The sequence below is a fragment of the Wyeomyia smithii genome, chromosome 2 (genome assembly GCF_029784165.1).
Source record: "Wyeomyia smithii strain HCP4-BCI-WySm-NY-G18 chromosome 2, ASM2978416v1, whole genome shotgun sequence".
In the NCBI taxonomy this organism is placed as follows: domain Eukaryota; kingdom Metazoa; phylum Arthropoda; class Insecta; order Diptera; family Culicidae; genus Wyeomyia; species Wyeomyia smithii.
Genome location: NC_073695.1, coordinates 185151684 through 185169447, shown reverse-complemented (window position 1 = coordinate 185169447; position 17764 = coordinate 185151684). Strand labels below are relative to the sequence as shown.

The 17764-nt window shown below is 37.5% G+C and overlaps 4 protein-coding genes across 5 annotated transcripts; 2 read left to right on the top strand and 2 right to left on the bottom strand.

The window, feature by feature from the left end:
* The first annotated feature begins 2792 nt into the window (after positions 1 to 2792).
* On the top strand, positions 2793 to 5586 carry LOC129723773 (coatomer subunit delta). Its single transcript, XM_055678187.1, has 8 exons — positions 2793 to 3189; positions 3248 to 3471; positions 3528 to 3925; positions 3985 to 4155; positions 4210 to 4523; positions 4583 to 4694; positions 4883 to 5048; positions 5107 to 5586. Exons 1-8 carry the CDS (start codon positions 3147 to 3149, stop codon positions 5233 to 5235), a joined length of 1557 nt encoding a protein of 518 aa, XP_055534162.1. The 5' UTR covers positions 2793 to 3146; the 3' UTR covers positions 5236 to 5586.
* A 1604-nt stretch (positions 5587 to 7190) lies between these two features.
* On the top strand, positions 7191 to 9492 carry LOC129723772 (mitochondrial DNA helicase). 2 transcript variants are annotated; one of them, XM_055678186.1, is made up of 4 exons: positions 7191 to 7242; positions 7298 to 7944; positions 7998 to 8289; positions 8351 to 9492. In XM_055678186.1, the coding sequence occupies exons 2-4, from the start codon at positions 7366 to 7368 to the stop codon at positions 9475 to 9477; spliced, it is 1998 nt and encodes a 665-aa protein (XP_055534161.1). In that variant the 5' UTR covers positions 7191 to 7242; positions 7298 to 7365; the 3' UTR covers positions 9478 to 9492. The 2 variants fall into 2 exon arrangements, with proteins under 2 accessions (XP_055534161.1, XP_055534160.1); XM_055678185.1 differs by having other exon boundaries at positions 7217 to 7944.
* A 34-nt stretch (positions 9493 to 9526) lies between these two features.
* Positions 9527 to 10098, bottom strand: LOC129723774 (cysteine-rich PDZ-binding protein). The gene is made up of 2 exons (XM_055678188.1): positions 9819 to 10098; positions 9527 to 9764 (listed from the first exon to the last, which is right to left on the bottom strand). The coding sequence occupies exons 1-2, from the start codon at positions 9989 to 9991 to the stop codon at positions 9635 to 9637; spliced, it is 303 nt and encodes a 100-aa protein (XP_055534163.1). The 5' UTR covers positions 9992 to 10098; the 3' UTR covers positions 9527 to 9634.
* A 4651-nt stretch (positions 10099 to 14749) lies between these two features.
* Positions 14750 to 16788, bottom strand: LOC129719472 (tubulin alpha-1 chain). Its single transcript, XM_055670831.1, has 2 exons — positions 16633 to 16788; positions 14750 to 16187 (listed from the first exon to the last, which is right to left on the bottom strand). Exons 1-2 carry the CDS (start codon positions 16633 to 16635, stop codon positions 14838 to 14840), a joined length of 1353 nt encoding a protein of 450 aa, XP_055526806.1. The 5' UTR covers positions 16636 to 16788; the 3' UTR covers positions 14750 to 14837.
* Positions 16789 to 17764: the final 976 nt, after the last annotated feature.

Sequence of the window (17764 nt, the reverse complement as noted above, 5' to 3'; positions counted from 1 at the left end):
ATTTGCTGCAATGGTAGTCTACCCGATCTTACTAGTTTCCTGATTTGGAATAAATGGTTTTGAAAGGGATATGAGGAAATAGTTAACAGTGGGCCAAATCGAGTTACTTCGTCCACTACATGAACAAGATTATGAACGTTACTAGTAATAGATTTAAATAAACCATAAAAAAAAAGTTACCAATAAATTCTTCGAACAGTTTTTGAGCAACAGGTAAATATCGTGTGTAATAACTGCTAGAGCAAATTGTTACGGCACAAAAAAATGGCAAAATTTTGAAAATGTTCCTTAAGCCTGTAGTACACTCTTCGACCGAGCGTCGAATATTTGTCACATTTTGACAGATAAAAATTTGGTCAAGGATAATTATTTGTCACTCTCCAATTTTAACATGGGGCAAACACGGGCAAACAACAACCACGACGTCAAATAAATTTGACCATTATGTCAGAAGGTCAAATATTTGACCATTAGACAAAGAGTGTACTACAGGCTTTACTGATGGAATGTTTTAGTAACACAATCCCAATGTAATGCAAGAAAGAAGCACACTCTGAAGCTTTTCAATGGGTTATGCAATCAACCCCACGTACTTGACGATGGATTTCCGAAGGAAGTTTAATTGATTTTAAACTTGTACAAATTTTTCCTATGACACTATTTGGCCATCTACTTTCATCGCATCCATTATGACCGTCTTTGTATGCTAGAATCAATCTCTTCGTAATTCCTAAATGAAGAAGGTGCAATGAATCGGCCACGATAACATCCTCAATTATGTCAATTGGTAATTCAAGTAGCGGCGAAAAGAAACGTGTTTTGCTCAATTTACCATTTTCACGTGTTTTGTGAAAGTTGTAGTGCCCATCATACTGCCCAGTACGAAATGCAGCATCAGTTCTTCTGGTTGCTAACGTTTGAGAGAAAATAGACCTCAGAAGAGTGGAATGTTGTCCAATAGTGCAACATTTTAAACAACCGTGCAGAGAATTAAAATTAACCGCACCTGGAAAAAATAACCGCTCATGAATTAACACAAGTAATGGCTGTTTGTCCATTACCTTTAACAAAAGCTCGGGCGGGAGAATCACATATAAAAGCCCGAAGGTGAACCGTTATCTTGAATCCATTTATTTGAAGTCCCGTTGTCATTACATGTTTCAATTCCGTAACGAATGGAGCAAGAAATTCTTCGACTTTCTTTGGTTTACCTTTTCCATAGAAAAATTGGCATTTTAAGCCCCTTGCATCATTGGCCTCATTGAAGTTTTCTCGTGTATGTTAAACAAAATTGGCCATACCTGGCTGGTTCCGTTCTCATACAACGGTAAGCCATCGATGTTGATATTAATGGATATTTTTAGTGATTCAGCTAATTCTGGAAAAGCCAAGCGAAGAAAATTTTCTATAAAACCAAATAAAATATAGTTGAATAGTTTAACACTTTTCAGTTTATAATTTACCTAAGCCCTGATGCCAATATTGACCGCCTTGAATATCAATCACATTAGCAACTCGGAGAACCGTCTTGGGTCTTCCGGAAGTGTTCGATCATAAGATTTTAATTTATGCAGAAGTGGTTTCAATGCTTGTTGCGATATATTGTAATTGCGTCGAAAATTCCCACTCCTTAAAGTTTTTTTCCATTTACGAGGAGGATCCATGTTCCGTCTATTTTTAATTGACCACTCGATATCGCTCGTTATTGACACTTACGAAAAAATGTAATGCGTCTTCTATATGCATTTAAAACACTACATCGTAGCACTTAAGGTAGCCCGTTAAGCGCATATTTTGCTCTCAGTAATGCTAGTTTAGCATAATGCCCTAAACATTGAAAAACATGATATAAAGCTATTTGGCATTAACAAGGCTGAATTAGTGCTAATAAAATGCTATCTCCTAATGCTTATGGCTACTTGGGTATAGCTTAATGAGTCATTATTCAACAAAATGGTTTGCTGAGTAACCGCCCAACAAACAATTTTGTTGGATAACGGCTTGTTAAGCTATCCAGCTTTCCACGAGCGGTAATGGCGGATGGATTTGACGTTTAATGTAGGTTGTCAAACTATAGTTCATTGGATATTTCCACTGAACTAGTATTTTTTTGGATGGATTTGACATATAATAATACTAGTTCAATGGAAAAATCCATTGAACCAGTAGTATGACAACCTCCATTATGTGTCAAATCCATCTAACTAATTTCAGTTCAATGGAAATATCCAATGAACTATCACTTTGACAACCTACATGAAATGTCGAATCCATCCGCCATTACCGCTCGTAGAAAGCTGGATAGTTCAGCCAAAATCCACTAAAAATTTTGTATGGACCGTGGACATTACACAAAACAGCCTCCCCCCACCAAACGGTCCACGTGGAATGTGGATGGTCCCTAACCAATTAGTGACTAAGACAGTTTTTTCACAATAAAATATTTCGTTATTGTATAATATGTTGATTGATATATTTTGAATCATTTTTATATCATCACATATCTGTTATTTAACAATCATATCTGAGTCTCACGGCTTTCGTGAAAATAAATTTGTGTATGCAGAGCGAATTTTGTTTCATTTTTGAATCATTTGACCTCACGAAATTTATGGATAATACACGTGATGTAATTTTGATTAGTGGACTTTAGCTTGGTAAAGTTATCAAACAATTTCATAGTCCGAAATGTATTACATATTATATAAATGCTCCCCACATTGTTGTGGAACACTATAAAGTCATTTGTTTCCAACGCACGCAGCCAAATCATGTGGCTGTCCAGTTGCTGTCAATAAAAATTTGGAAAGAATCTGAAAGTGGTGCCTAGTGTCAGCTTCTTGCTGCTTGATTTAGATTCTTCGAAGTTTACTGAAAAACTTATTAGAAAAAAGTTCAAGTTAACCCAAGTTTACCGCAACATCTAAAGTGAAATGTCTGCTGAATAAAATAGCCCAATACCCAAGAGCAACGTTGAATTTAAGACACATTACAACCAATTAAAATTTCGCTCCATCGGTTAGCCGTCGATATAGTAAAGCAAACGTCACTACATCACACGTCAGCCGGAATTCAGAGACTAGCTGCTATTTCATACTGATCTAGTTGGTTTGTTTACTGGAACTGAATCGTTTTACTGTTTAAAAATGGTATTAATAGCGGCTGCAGTGTGCACCAAAGCGGGCAAAAGTAAGTTAGCTTATTATCAACCAAAGGAACTCACATAAAACTGGTATTTTTCCTCCAGCAATCGTTTCGCGACAATTTGTGGAGATGACAAAGGCTCGTATTGAGGGTCTGCTGGCAGCGTTTCCAAAGCTAATGACCTCGGGTAAACAACACACATTTGTGGAGACAGATTCGGTTCGATATGTCTATCAGCCATTAGAGAAGCTTTACATGTTGCTTATCACAACTAAAGCTAGTAACATCTTAGAAGATTTGGAAACATTGCGATTGTTTTCTAAAGTGGTAAGAAAATAAGGCTGTTTAAAAGTTCTATCCTTAAATATTGTTATTTATTTCAGATCCCTGAGTACTGTCGCTCATTGGAAGAGAAAGAGATCATAGAGAATGCATTTGATTTGATTTTCGCTTTCGATGAAATAGTCGCATTGGGTTACCGAGAAAGTGTTAACTTATCACAGATTAAAACCTTCGTTGAAATGGATTCTCATGAGGAGAAAGTATACCAGGCAGTTCGTCAAACACAGGAACGCGAAGCTAAGCAAAAAATGCGTGAACGAGCAAAGGAACTACAGCGCGCTCGTATGGAGCAGAAAAAAGGTGGTATTGGAGGTAGCGGTCGCCCGTATGCTGCTATTAGCTCAGATGGGTTTGGCAATAGTGGAGGCATTTCCAATCACTCTTCTATTACAACTCCTTCAATAGGTATTGGAGAAATTAAGCCCGCCGCAGCTGCGCCGTAAGTATCCGAACTATTTAGAAGTAGAATGAAGGTCTTCATAATATTTAAAATTGTAGCAAGCCCGCTGCCCCGAAAAATGCCCTTAAACTAGGTGGCAAATCCCGTGATGTTGATTCGTTTGTTGATCAGTTAAAAAGTGAGGGCGAGAAAGTGGCAAATAATCCAACTCCAGTTGCTCCGTCTGCAGTTGCCAAAGTAAAGCCTGTTTCGGATGTACCAATGGATGAGTAAGTATTTTAAGATCATCAACTATCAATAATATCACATGTTTTATTTCATAGCATCCATCTTCGTCTGGAGGATAAAATTGTTGTTCGGTTGGGTCGGGATGGTGGATTACAAACGTTTGAGTTGTCCGGATTGTTGACACTGCGTATTTCGGATGAAAAATTCGGTAGAATCAAGGTGCAGTTGGACAACACCGATCAACGAGGTATCCAACTTCAAACTCATCCGAATGTGGATAAAGAACTTTTTAAAAGTAAAAATCAGATCGGTCTGAAAAACCCGGCCAAACCTTTTCCTATGAATACGGATGTCGGTGTGCTAAAGTGGCGTTTCCAGACACAGGACGAATCCGCCATTCCGTTGACAAGTAACAAACATTTCATTTAAAAAAATGGTTTTAAACTTTATAATGTTCCATTTTTTTAGTTAATTGCTGGCCTTCAGAAAATGCGGAAGGTGGTTGTGACGTCAATATTGAATACGAATTGGAACATCCACGATTGGAGCTTCAGGATGTGTGTATTACCATTCCTTTACCGTAAGTAAATTTCAAGATAGTAGGGGTCTTCACATCGAGCTCGTAAACAAATACCCAGCCGTAAAAATACTCACCTCCATTGACGAGTAATGGAAGATACACAGTTTACGGCTGGGTATTCGTATACGAGCTCGATGTGAAGACCCCTAGTGTATTATAGTAATCTGAAAGGAACAAATTTGTTTCAGCATGGGCATCGTACCCGTTATATCCGAGTGTGATGGTGATTACCATCATGATTCCCGTAAGAACGTTCTTCAGTGGAATTTATCGGTTATTGATGCTTCCAGTAAACGAGGTTCTATGGAGTTCACAGTGCCCAATTCGATTCCTGGTGACTTTTTCCCGCTTGATGTAAATATGTTAAAAAAAACAGTTGTTTCTATTGTAATTTGTTTTTATAATTGTATAGGTCTCATTCTCATCGAAAGTTTCCTATGCCGAATTGTCACCTGTTAAAGTTCAACTAGTTGAGGACGACACAGACGTCAAATTTTCAACGGAGACCCTCTTCTACACCGATAAGTACGAGATTGTGTAAGTCAGTTACTTGTGTTGCTGTCATCATTTCCACTTTCATCTGCCGTGCGAACATGGCAGTGTCGTTACTTGAGAAGTTCTTACTGCGAAACTTTTCGTTTTAAACATCCAATATTGCAAATATCGATAGTTTAATGTTTATTTACCCGTACATATGAGCTTGATTATCTATTCTTCTAAACTAGTTCTGTTTTCAACTGCATCATATTTTAAATCAAGTAAAACGCTCTTTAGCCATGTGCGCCTAACAATTTAAATAAAAATATATATTGAAAATAGCTGATGTAAGACAAATCGTATCAAATTATTTTATTCGCATGGATTAACAATAACATGTTACGGTACAGTATAATCTGGTTTAATGTTGCCTAAAACATATCCTTTATCATATATCTGTGAACTAGTGTTGTTAACCCACCAGTTTGACGTTGCCGATAGTGCTCGGGATTAAAGGATTTAAAATTAAGAATCATTTCTTTCCTTAACAATTACTAGTCTGTTTCATTATTTCATTGATGAATTGAAATAAATAGAAGAGAACACACCAAAAATTTTTTTATGGTTCAGCAAATTAAATTGCTGAAAGTGTATCAGCAAATCACTTGTTTACTGGATCACAGCATCTTTTTCAAAAGTCTACTGTAATTCAGTTCTACAATTTACTGAATTTCGTTCAGTAATTTTATTATTACTGTAAACCAGTATTTCATTGATAAATTTACTGAAAACCAGTTATCGATTCAGTGATTCGCAAAAATACAGCAAATCTATTTGCTGAACAGAAAACAGTAAATGAATGTTTGCTGGAATCCAGCGAAAGAATTGATATGTCAAAATATTTTACGTCAAGCTGACATTAGTAAAACGCGCCAAATCGCTGTGCAGCTGGTACGGGATCATCTCTAAGCTCCTGATAGCGGAAATGGGACCATAGGTAAGTCACTGTTGGGCTAGATGAACTTAAAGGTTGAAATGATAATCATACATCTCTAGCTCAACAGTAATTTGGCTATGATCCGATGGGCGAATGGAAGCTGGTGCCTGAGGGAAACATGGTTCCCTTGAACTAACTGGTTAACCAGTAAATTGATTTATGCTTTGCTGAACGTACAGCAAATTATCATAGCTGACAACCAGCAAGTTGTATTATGTTTTACCGAACATGCAGCAAACGGCCTGTCACTTTTATGAAATTGAGCATTACTGAATAATTAGCAAATTTCATTTTGCTGAACAGATTGCTGGAAACACAGCACACCAAAAATCAGCAAAATTTTGCTGGTTTCCAGCAATGAAAATTTGGTGTGAAGATATAAGTTTTCATGCGTTTCGATAATATACGGATATGGATTGACTTGCAGGGTGTTTTTTTTTTCAGAATGACGTCCCATATTTACAAATCTTTCCGGCTGTAATTCTGTAATAAAAGTTCTGTCTGATTTTTTCAAGCAAGATTTTTTTTTTGCACTTAAGAATCGGTGCTTATATGCAGTTCCTTTTAGAAAGCGTTCAACCTCTATAAAAGTTGAAGGGACTGTACCTAGGAGCACAAACGCGGTCGTGATACGGGATTGGGATTCAGATTTTCAACTCTTTATAATTTTCGCTTGGTGAAACTCAGTACACAAAACCAAGACCGTACACAACCGTACGCGTTACTGCACTATGTATCCCTAGCGTCAAAAGTAAAATCGAACGCTGCAAAAGCCATGTGCACAGAAGGCAAATATACTTATTTAGTCATTGATATCAACCAATTTTACGATTTGCGGGAATATACCTGATCATACATGTGTTATATCATACAAGTTGATCAGAATGCAGAACAAAAATATTGATCACATTGCTTCTAAACTTCCAAGCCTCCATATAAATTTGCGTCAACCAGGTCAACCATTCGTTCATTGGAGAACAGTACGCAGTCAATTCAAAAATGCATTACTTTTGGGAACACTGATCCGATGTAAACAATACATCATAACCCCAACCCATCGTAAAGTCTGTTCAGGTAGCATAACAATTACGCGCAAATTCCTGTGTTTTATTTTGCCTATTATTTCAAGACTTCCTGCCCTTGTTATTCACTAATAAGAGTTACTAGTTTATCTCTGAAAGTATGTGTTGATATAAGATGATATCGAACCGAATTTTGTACTCTTGTAATAAAATGTGTCAACTGTGGAATAGCACACGTTCTCGGCATAGCGATTACCAAGGAACAACGCGATTGGTTTTAAATAATCGGTCGTCACCATTGACGGGAATTCGGAACGTATCAAGCATGGACTATAGGGAAGACCCGTCACAAAGGCCCGTAACATCACTGTTCAATGTCAGAAAAATTATCAAATCATCTGGACTCGAATTTTCAGAAGGTTTCGCTTGTATACGGACGGTTTGTCCGGTTTGCTCTGCATTTCCGGAAAGTGTTAACAGTTCTGAGGTTAAAAAAGAAACTATTTTTGTTAATAAGACAACAGGATGTTTCACTTGTTCAGCATGCCAATATTTAGGACATTGGGAAAATCTTGAAAGGTTTTTTCTACCTCATATTAAAAGTGCCAAAACCGCGCAGGAAATGAGAAAGTTGAAAGATTCATTTATGTTAAAGAAAAAATCCGGAGTGGAACGGACGATTGAGTTTCCTAATGAGTTGTTGGATGTGGATGATACTTTAGCGGTTGATATTTGTGAGACGTTTAAATTGAAGGTACGACGTATTTTGCAATAAAATATAATTAGTTGAGTAACGTATGTTTGCAGGAAATTCCTACAACAAGTTTGGTTGCAATATCTTCACGATGGGACGCAAAACATCAGGAGTTATATGTTCCTCTACTAGATGTCGAGTCGAGATTAGTTGGCTATAAAGTAATTTACTTTTTGGATGATGGGACGCTAACGGAAAAAACTATCCCTGATTCAAATTGTTCTGGATTGAGCTGTCTGAAATGTTCGACTACGATAACCAAGGCTAGTTCTAAAGAGCAAACTAATGCTATTTTAGTTTTGAATGTTCTGGATTTGCTGGCGCTGAGCGCCGTTAAAATAAATGGTGAGTTTACGCTTAATACTGTCTGAGTTAGTTTTTCAAAGGATTTTTCACTTATTTACAGCAACTGCGATTTGTCTTCCGCATGACCTGAAAAGTTTACCTCAACAATGCTTACCAGCATTGGAACGATTTCAAAAACTTACTTTATGGTTCAACTACGACACCGCTGGTTGGGACACGGCACGGAATTATGCTAAAAAACTGGATGAACGAAGGTGCCTGTTTGTACGTCCCACTGATGCGCATCCAACTCCTGCTAAAGCTTTATCTTTAGGATTAGATTTGAAATCAATCTATTCAAAAGCACAACCTATTCTGCATCAATCTATTACCACCTTTCATGCTTTGCGCCAAGACGTGTTAAGTGACTTGCAAAATATCGACAAAGTCCAAGGTGTCAAGTGGAAACGTTACCCGACGTTGAATAAACTTTTAAAAGGACATCGTAAAGGTGAGCTAACAGTGCTTACTGGGCCAACTGGCTGTGGAAAAACTACCTTTATGTCAGATTACTCGTTAGATCTTGTACTGCAAGGAGTATCAACTCTGTGGGGCTCTTTCGAAATCCGCAACACTCGTTTGGCATCAACGTTGTTGCGACAAATGGCGGGCCGGCCGTTAGACGTGAACCTATCTGAGTTCGACCATTGGGCAGATGAGTTTGAAAGACTCCCGTTATACTTTATGACCTTCCATGGACAGCAACCAATCAAAGTTGTTATGGATGCAATCGAACATGCTCAGTATGTGCATGACATTCAGCATGTTATTATTGATAATTTACAGTTTATGATGGGCGTCTCAGAAGAAAGTAAGCATGCAGATCGATACTGGAAACAGGATGCTATTATTGCATCGTTTCGTTCGTTTGCAACTCGCAAAAACTGCCATGTAACACTAGTCATACATCCTCGAAAAGAGCGCGACACCGAAGATCTGACAACAAGTTCGATTTTCGGTGGAGCCAAAGCTTCCCAGGAAGCGGACAATGTGTTGATTATTCAGGACAAAAGGTTAACATCGGTTAGAGGGAAAAAGTATTTGCAAGTAGCTAAAAATCGTTACAGTGGTGATCTTGGAATTATGCCACTTGAATTCGACAAAGCGAGTCTAAGTTACGCACAGAAAAGAAAAAAGACTGAACCGGCGGAAAACCAATTAGAGGAAATAAACAGTGATTGTAGTTAGGAGTTACATATATTACTCCTAGTGTTTCAGTATGAAATAAGACCAAATATTGTGCTGTTAAAGTACACACAGAGTATTTATGATAATAGTTATGTTGTACATTCTTTTCAATTATTCTAGACAGTTAGAGTATGACAAACCTGGTTACGGATTCCAGTTAAGCCGAAGATTGGCGATAATTTTTTACGTCCAGCAACTTCTTACCACACATAGCACAGATTCCTTTTTTGTAGGCGCACTGTTGGCAGTAGTGGGACCCAGCTTGATGGATTTTTTGTTTACAGATGCTGCAGGAATCGAAGTTCACGAAAAAATATAATCTATGAAAATAGTTAACTCACCGGCAGGGTTTGAAATTGGCTGCTATAGGGTTGAATCGTTGCTTTGCGCTACTCAGCGCTTTATTCTCGTTAATTTTTCGACCTCCCCCTTCGGTCGTATTACGTGCTCCAGCCTTCCAAGGATCTGGGGTAATTACCTTGCCCAACTTTTTTTCACATTTCTCGCAAACCATGTTTTTGGAGACCGCTGTTTATCTGTGAAATACTGTTTATTCGTCCGGTAAATAACTCTGCTTGTATTCGATTTATTTAATGTTTTGTTTTGATTATTTGGCTGCGCACGCTGCGCATCAGTAGCATAATACGAGGATGCTGCCTGATTTTTTTTCTTTCATACAAGTTCGTTTCATACAAGCCAAAGTATTTCGAATTACGGTGCTGTATTCCGTTTTACTTGTTGGGTTCACCCGCCTATAAACTCATAAGAGTCACACTGCTAAACACAATCAGGTGAATAAAACGCGGTTGAAACAGCTGCATAATTCCCTTCCCCACATTGATTAAATAAAAAAGGAAAATATGCAGGTATTTCTCTGAGATAATTATATTATCTGTTTTTTTTTTAACAAAACGCGTCTATTTGGGTTTTTTATTTAAAAATCGAAGGACATTGATATAAAATTTAAAAAAATCACGTTTTACTCAGAAAGTTACACTCTTCTAGCTGATATATAAAAGTCAGAAATTCGTGAATAGCTAAACAACCCAGTTCGTCGCAGAAATCGTCGCCATTCAATATGGCAACGACTTTTACGTCGAATTCGGTGTTTTTTTTTCAAGAAACAGATCATACACTAATCATACATGGTAGACTACTTTTAAAGAAATAAGTTTATGATTGTTTTGGTTAATTCACTGCAATTGGTTTTTAAATCATAGTTACAATAATTTTCACCTCTGAGCTGGTTTTGCGTTTATTTGTAACAATGGGACAGGAAAGAATTTACATTTTTTCATCATTTTAGTAAGAAACCTAGCTTTTATTGTGAGTTTCTAAGAGTACACGTAACGCGTAACACGTAAGTTTATACGGTTTATCTCAAAAGTAATGAAAAATCACATGAAGCGGTTAGGCGTTTATGGGCAGTAGGTAAAGTCGTAAAGTCTTTATATAGGCTGTGTTTTTTCAAAGTTTGTGCAGATTTGTGCCAGAGTATTTTTATATGTTTGCGCAGATTTTCATAAAATGTGTGTAGATTTTGGCAGATACCATTTTTTCAAGTTTCATTTTAAAGTAATAAATTCTAGTTTATGATCAGTTACTGTAATTTTTCAAAAACACCTGACATATCTGCCATGAAGCCTATCTCGTTCTCATTTTTGTGATAGTGTTACACCATTCTGTACGGTTACGGGGATATTTTGGCCCGCTCCAGGAAGTGGTTGTAAAATTATTGAAAAAACACGATTTTTTGACATAAAAATTGTTCTATCATATCTGTTTTAAAATACATCGTATAACAATGCAAAGTATTGGAAAATATCCTAGAAATATAAAAATTTCTTTGGACCACCAAATCTATATTTAGGCCCACCTATATTTAGAACCGCGTGCGGACATATTTCGAACCAATCATGTTTTAGATCATCGTCGATCTTTTTGGAATAGGAAGGTCATCTTTTTGTCGTGAAGTTATTAGGCATCTGAAAATGAAAAAAACAGGCTGATAGTGGTTTTGCAGACATTTGCAGTCAGTTTCATATTGTCAAATGTAATAAAATGGGAAAAAAATCAACTGTAACTACAAGCTGCTACTCCGTCCAATGTGCAGCGGCCGAATGGCCAAAATATGTACGCTCTGGATAGAGACGCCTTCGATTACAATTTTAACTTTTTTCACTTGTAAGAGTATACAAATTGTTTTCATAGTATCTTGTTGATGTTTTCAACAATAAAGTGTTTCTAAAGCATACATATTTGTTACAGTAACTCTTGATAGTTTTCATGAAAATTACCACTTCCTCTTGGCTTTGGATCGACTGATGATATTAAAAAGGTGTGAACTAATTCCAAAATTAATACATAGTTTTCTAATATTCATTGAATTCATCAGAAAAGTGCGTTCCCAGGTGGGCCAAAATACGTTTCATATGTTTCATATCGTCTTGACTTCCTTTCACAATGATCACAGTTAACACTGAAACGAAAAAAAATTATTTCGGAAAAACTCACTTTAAATCTTTGTTTTCTATCATTTTCACTAATGCATTTACCAATGCTTGTGCTACCGGTTAAAATTAAAACTACGACTTCTTTTATCACTTTTTCCTTTCCAAATTATTCACCTTAATATAATTGGGTTGTTTAGCTATATCAGTTTTATATCATCTGAAATATCTGCATTTTCTAAGTAAAAATCGAAGGATAATGATATAAAGTTTTAAAAAATCACGTTTTGCTCAGAGAATTACACTCTTCCAGATGAAATATAAAAATTCGAAATCCGTGAATAGCCCAATTGAACCTTAATTGTGGTAAATGAAATTCAATGGTTTTCACCTTTATTTCATGCGGATATATATTATGGAGGGAAAAGTGATCGATTTTCCAGAACCAAGTTTTTTTGATTCCTTTGGGGCCCCAAACAACTCTAAACTTACCGGAAGTCGATTGGTTTTGTCTCCGCTTGGCGCGAAAACCTACTTTTTTGCATTTACCTTACTAGAGAGCTCAATAATGATCTGATAATGCACTACATTATGTAAAAGTATAGTATTTTAGATGCCCAACAACTTTGCAGAAGGCACTGAAGAGCTAAGATGTCCCTAAGGAGAGCTATAGCTGTTCAAAGTTAAGTATGTCGATTTAAATGCAGAAAATCTTGTTTTCTGCCAACACTACCAGTGTACCGGCGTTAGTAGGATTCCCATCAAAAATAACCTGTCGTTACGAGTTTATACACTCAGCTGGATCAAACAAACAAATTCAGGTCAATATTCTAGGCGCACGTAGAATCTACAACGTGTTTCAGAGGTTACTTCTGATGGAAATCTGACTAACGCCGGTACACTGGCAGTGTTGGCAGAAAAAATGATTTGCAACATAAATTTCTACACACTCAACTTTAAACAGCTCCAGTATTTTTTTGGGACACCCTAGCTCTTCGATGTCTTCGGCCAAGTTGTTAGGCATCGAAAAACCTACCATTTGAATGGTTCGAACCACTTTGAGCTCTTTAGAAAGGAAAATGAAAAACGTTGGTTTTTCCATTCAAATCTCCATATAAATTTGAAATGCAATGCGCCAAGCGGAGACTAAACCAATCGACTTCCGATAAATTTAGGATTATTTGGGGCCCCAAATAAAACAAAAAAAAACTTGGTTCTGGCTTTCTGCTATCAAGTTTCGTTTTTTCCATATAACGATTCCCCACCCTAATATATAGGAAACATTCACGAAGTGTAATGTAATATGGTCAACAATAAATTGACGCCGTCTGTATTTTTGCAAAAATAACTCAAATTTAATTAAATATAGTCTTTCACTCAAATTTAGTAGAATAGCCTTTCACTCAAATTCAATAGAACTGATGGCCAAATATTTATTTATTCTATTTATTACTTTTACGGCTCTTAAAGCTTAATCGTGCTCTGGTAAGCATGAACGTGTGATTTTTAAAAACAATTTATGCAAAATAGTGCAATTTACATTGTTTTATCAATATGTAGGAGATAATGTACAAGCTTAAAATGTAATTTGACTAAAAAACATCAACTGCAATGTACAAAATGATATGCGGGGCTATCAAAAGAACAGTATCTACGTAATTTATAAATAATGATGTACCTTACAATAAGTTTTGCAAAACTTCAACCGAAAATGTGCTCTTAAAATTCTAGTTTTGTAATTTCAATTATTTTCTCCAATCAAAACTGACTCGAAAAGTGTAATAGATTAGTATCCCCTAAACGTTATAAACGAATATATATTCAAGTAGGTCCCGTCCAATTGTTATAAAACCAGTAAATTTAAATTGTTTTCTCGAGTGCGAAATTCACTCATCTTCTATGTTGTTAGACTGATCCAAATAATAAATCAGAAAAAAATCCATACTGTCTAAACTCTTCTGTTTTACACAGTGTTTGGTTCAGAGATGGTGTATAGCTCACGTGTTACCCAATTATAATAGTAATGACATAAATGACTTTAAAATAGGTTCAAAAGAAAACATCTGTGTCTCATAAGTTTTTAACTTTTAATCTGAATTCGCTGAGTTTTACATAAACAAAATATGTGTGAAAGGCCGACAACATCAAACAAGCAAATATTGTGGCCCTATTCAATCCCATGAATATACATTTTGGAAACCTGATGGATGAGCCATAATTGGTTTATGGTGTTATACCATTTGGTAAATTCTTCCTCAACCCTTATTGTTTCAGACTTCTAAATTAGCTACAATATAAGAAAGGCTCTGATTTTCTGCTCTGTCATAACAGATGGCAACAATATGAAAGCCTTGAAAAAAGAGCAACGAAAAAGCCTCCGCATCTTTACTATGGCGTCGGCGTTGCTTTTAATAGAATAGGCACTATGGTGATTGGTGACAGTATTGAGCGCCACCCACGAGACAGGAACCGGTCTTTTCAACATGGTCTCAGCTTGAGTGACTGTCGCCTAGACCCGTTTTAGTTTTAATCATCTGAGCCGGAGTAATTTGATATTTTTCTGGTGAACTTTTTACTATTTTCGGTCATATATGAAGTGTATTGTGTGCAATTCAATGAATATGGGAAAAAGCACATCAATGATGTAATACCCAAACACATACAACAGAAAATTGTTCCAATCGATATCTACATTGAAGCGTGATTTCCTTTCTGGAGATTCAACAAAACGCTTACATCATCAGACACCGTTTCCATCAGACTGAATAGGGTGGGTTGAGTCTACTGAGGACACACGTATGAAATAATAAAAAACAGGTTCGTCATTAATTTATGCGTTGATTTTATTTCTTGAAATTTGGAATTCTGCCATGGAGCAGTAATTTTCGTGTTTGTGCGAAACTGCGCAATTTAATATTCCTCAGCTCCTTCGCCCTCACCTTCACCAGAGTCCATGCCAACTTCCTCATAATCCTTCTCAAGAGCGGCCAAATCTTCACGTGCTTCCGAAAACTCGCCTTCCTCCATACCTTCACCGACATACCAGTGGACAAAGGCACGCTTGGCGTACATCAGATCAAACTTATGATCCAAACGAGCCCAGGCTTCGGCAATTGCCGTGGTGTTGGACAACATGCACACGGCACGTTGCACCTTGGCCAGATCACCACCTGGAACAACGGTTGGGGGTTGGTAGTTAATGCCGACTTTGAAACCCGTTGGGCACCAGTCAACAAATTGGATGGTGCGCTTAGTTTTGATGGTGGCAATAGCGGCGTTGACATCCTTAGGGACAACATCACCACGGTATAGCATACAACAAGCCATATATTTACCGTGACGTGGGTCACATTTAACCATCTGGTTAGCTGGCTCGAAACATGCGTTCGTGATCTCAGCTACCGAGAGTTGCTCATGGTAAGCCTTTTCTGCTGAGATAACCGGAGCGTAGGTGACCAGCGGGAAATGGATACGTGGGTATGGTACCAAGTTGGTTTGGAACTCGGTCAGATCTACATTCAGAGCTCCATCGAAACGCAACGAAGCGGTGATTGAAGAAACAATCTGACCAATCAGTCGATTCAAGTTTGTGTAAGTTGGTCGCTCAATGTCCAAGTTGCGGCGGCAAATATCGTAAATTGCTTCGTTGTCAACCATGAATGCACAATCCGAGTGTTCCAAGGTAGTGTGGGTAGTCAAAATGGAGTTGTATGGTTCGACGACAGCGGTGGAAACTTGAGGAGCCGGATAAATTGCAAATTCAAGTTTAGATTTTTTGCCATAGTCAACAGACAGACGTTCCATCAACAACGAAGTGAAACCGGATCCAGTACCACCACCGAATGAGTGGAAGATTAGGAATCCTTGTAGACCGGTGCACTGATCAGCTAGCTTGCGGATGCGATCCAGGACCAAATCCACAATTTCCTTTCCGATGGTATAATGACCACGAGCGTAGTTGTTAGCAGCATCTTCCTTTCCGGTGATCAATTGCTCCGGATGGAATAACTGCCGATAGGTTCCAGTGCGAACTTCATCCACTACAGTCGGTTCCAAATCGACGAAAACGGCACGCGGCACGTGCTTGCCGGCGCCAGTTTCACTAAAGAAGGTGTTGAATGAATCATCGCCTCCTCCAATAGTTTTGTCCGATGGCATTTGTCCGTCGGGTTGAATTCCATGTTCCAGGCAGTACAGCTCCCAGCAGGCGTTGCCAATCTGGACACCAGCTTGGCCAACGTGTACAGAAATACATTCACGCTGTGGGTTGAAGAGAAAGTATAAAATTAACGGCTTTCGTATGAAAACGACCGGTGAAAGGGAAAAAGGCACGAAAAATAGGCTGCCACATGGACAGAAATAACTGCATTTTCGACATTTCTTGCTTTCGCCCCACATTCGTATTAACTGCAGCATAGCACGAGCAGATGACTAACGAAAGAAAATGAGTCATAATATGTAGGGAACTAAAAAGGGTGCGGTTTTTCTATGAAATACATAACCTTCCAGCTATTATTTGATTTTTATATTGAATAATTTATATTGAATGAATTACCAAACCAAACTCAAAAAAAAGAAATTTAACTTTTTTCTTGCCGTAAAACATCTGGATGATAATCATGAAAAAAATCATAAAAGACCCGCTAGTACTACAGTTTTTACATTCAATATAACTTTTTGATAGAGGAAACTGATTGTTACTCACCATTTTGAGTTGAACTTTTCAAGTAGCAATAAGTTAATAAAACTGATTTAAAATCTGTGAACGCAGGTTTTTCACTCACGCTTGAGAACAGCAGATCAGGATGCCTTCCAAACTGAGAATGAGGTTTTCCGTTGATGCATGGAGCTATTTATGTGCTCCGGTTGTCAGCCCACGGTTCCGATTTCGCGAGCGTGAGAGAACTGTTATGCGCAGACGCCATGGTAACGTGGGCCGATGATGGGTGTTTTCAGGTAAGACTCATTGGAAAACATATAGGGCTGCAGCTGGATTATATGCTCAAATTTACCGCAATATGTCGCCGGTTAAAGAGAGTGTTCAACAGTTTCTCTTCTCATTATTTCATTACATTGGGGTGGTACTTGGTACACGAAGAGCAATCTAAAAAAAATAAAATCAAAGAAACAAATTGGCATCTGAGTGGGTACTTAAGTTCTTTCATGCCTAATTTGAAAATTCACTTTATTAAACTTATTTCATACTGATAAAAACATATAAAGTGTCACATCTTTTCATATAATAATGTGGAACTTACTTCTAAACTTGCATATCATTGAGAGCTCTACGATATCTAAATTTTGCAATTATTTAATTATAACAAATTCTAAGTCACTTGAACAGAGAGCTAAAGCATATGGTAAAATACATGATCCATTTTGAAATCGGTCTTCCAAAAAATATTAAAAATATTTTCCAGATATGAGTTATTTATATGCAAATGATAAACTTGGGCTTCAATACCGATCAGCCAATTGTGTAGAGAAATGATCAGGTCTAGAAATAAGCATTTTGTCGCTAAACAGAAAATACCGTTAAAAATATGTGAAAATATCGTAACAAAGATATGTTAAATAGAATTCTTTTATTCTTAGCCTGCTTAAATAGCTTTTTTTCAAGGGGGCGGGGAAATCTGCGAACAGACACCTGAGAAGAGAACTCAGGGTGTGGGGATGAAACTAGGGAAGTGATGCTGGGCTAGTTACACTCCCCCCGACACCTACTGGTCCCTGTCCCGACCCACTAAACCCTTGCAGTCTCCAGCCCTGGTCTTCTCGGAACGACGGTTAAGTATTACGTCGGGGAGTGGCTTTTGTTCGTGATACACCCTCTTTAC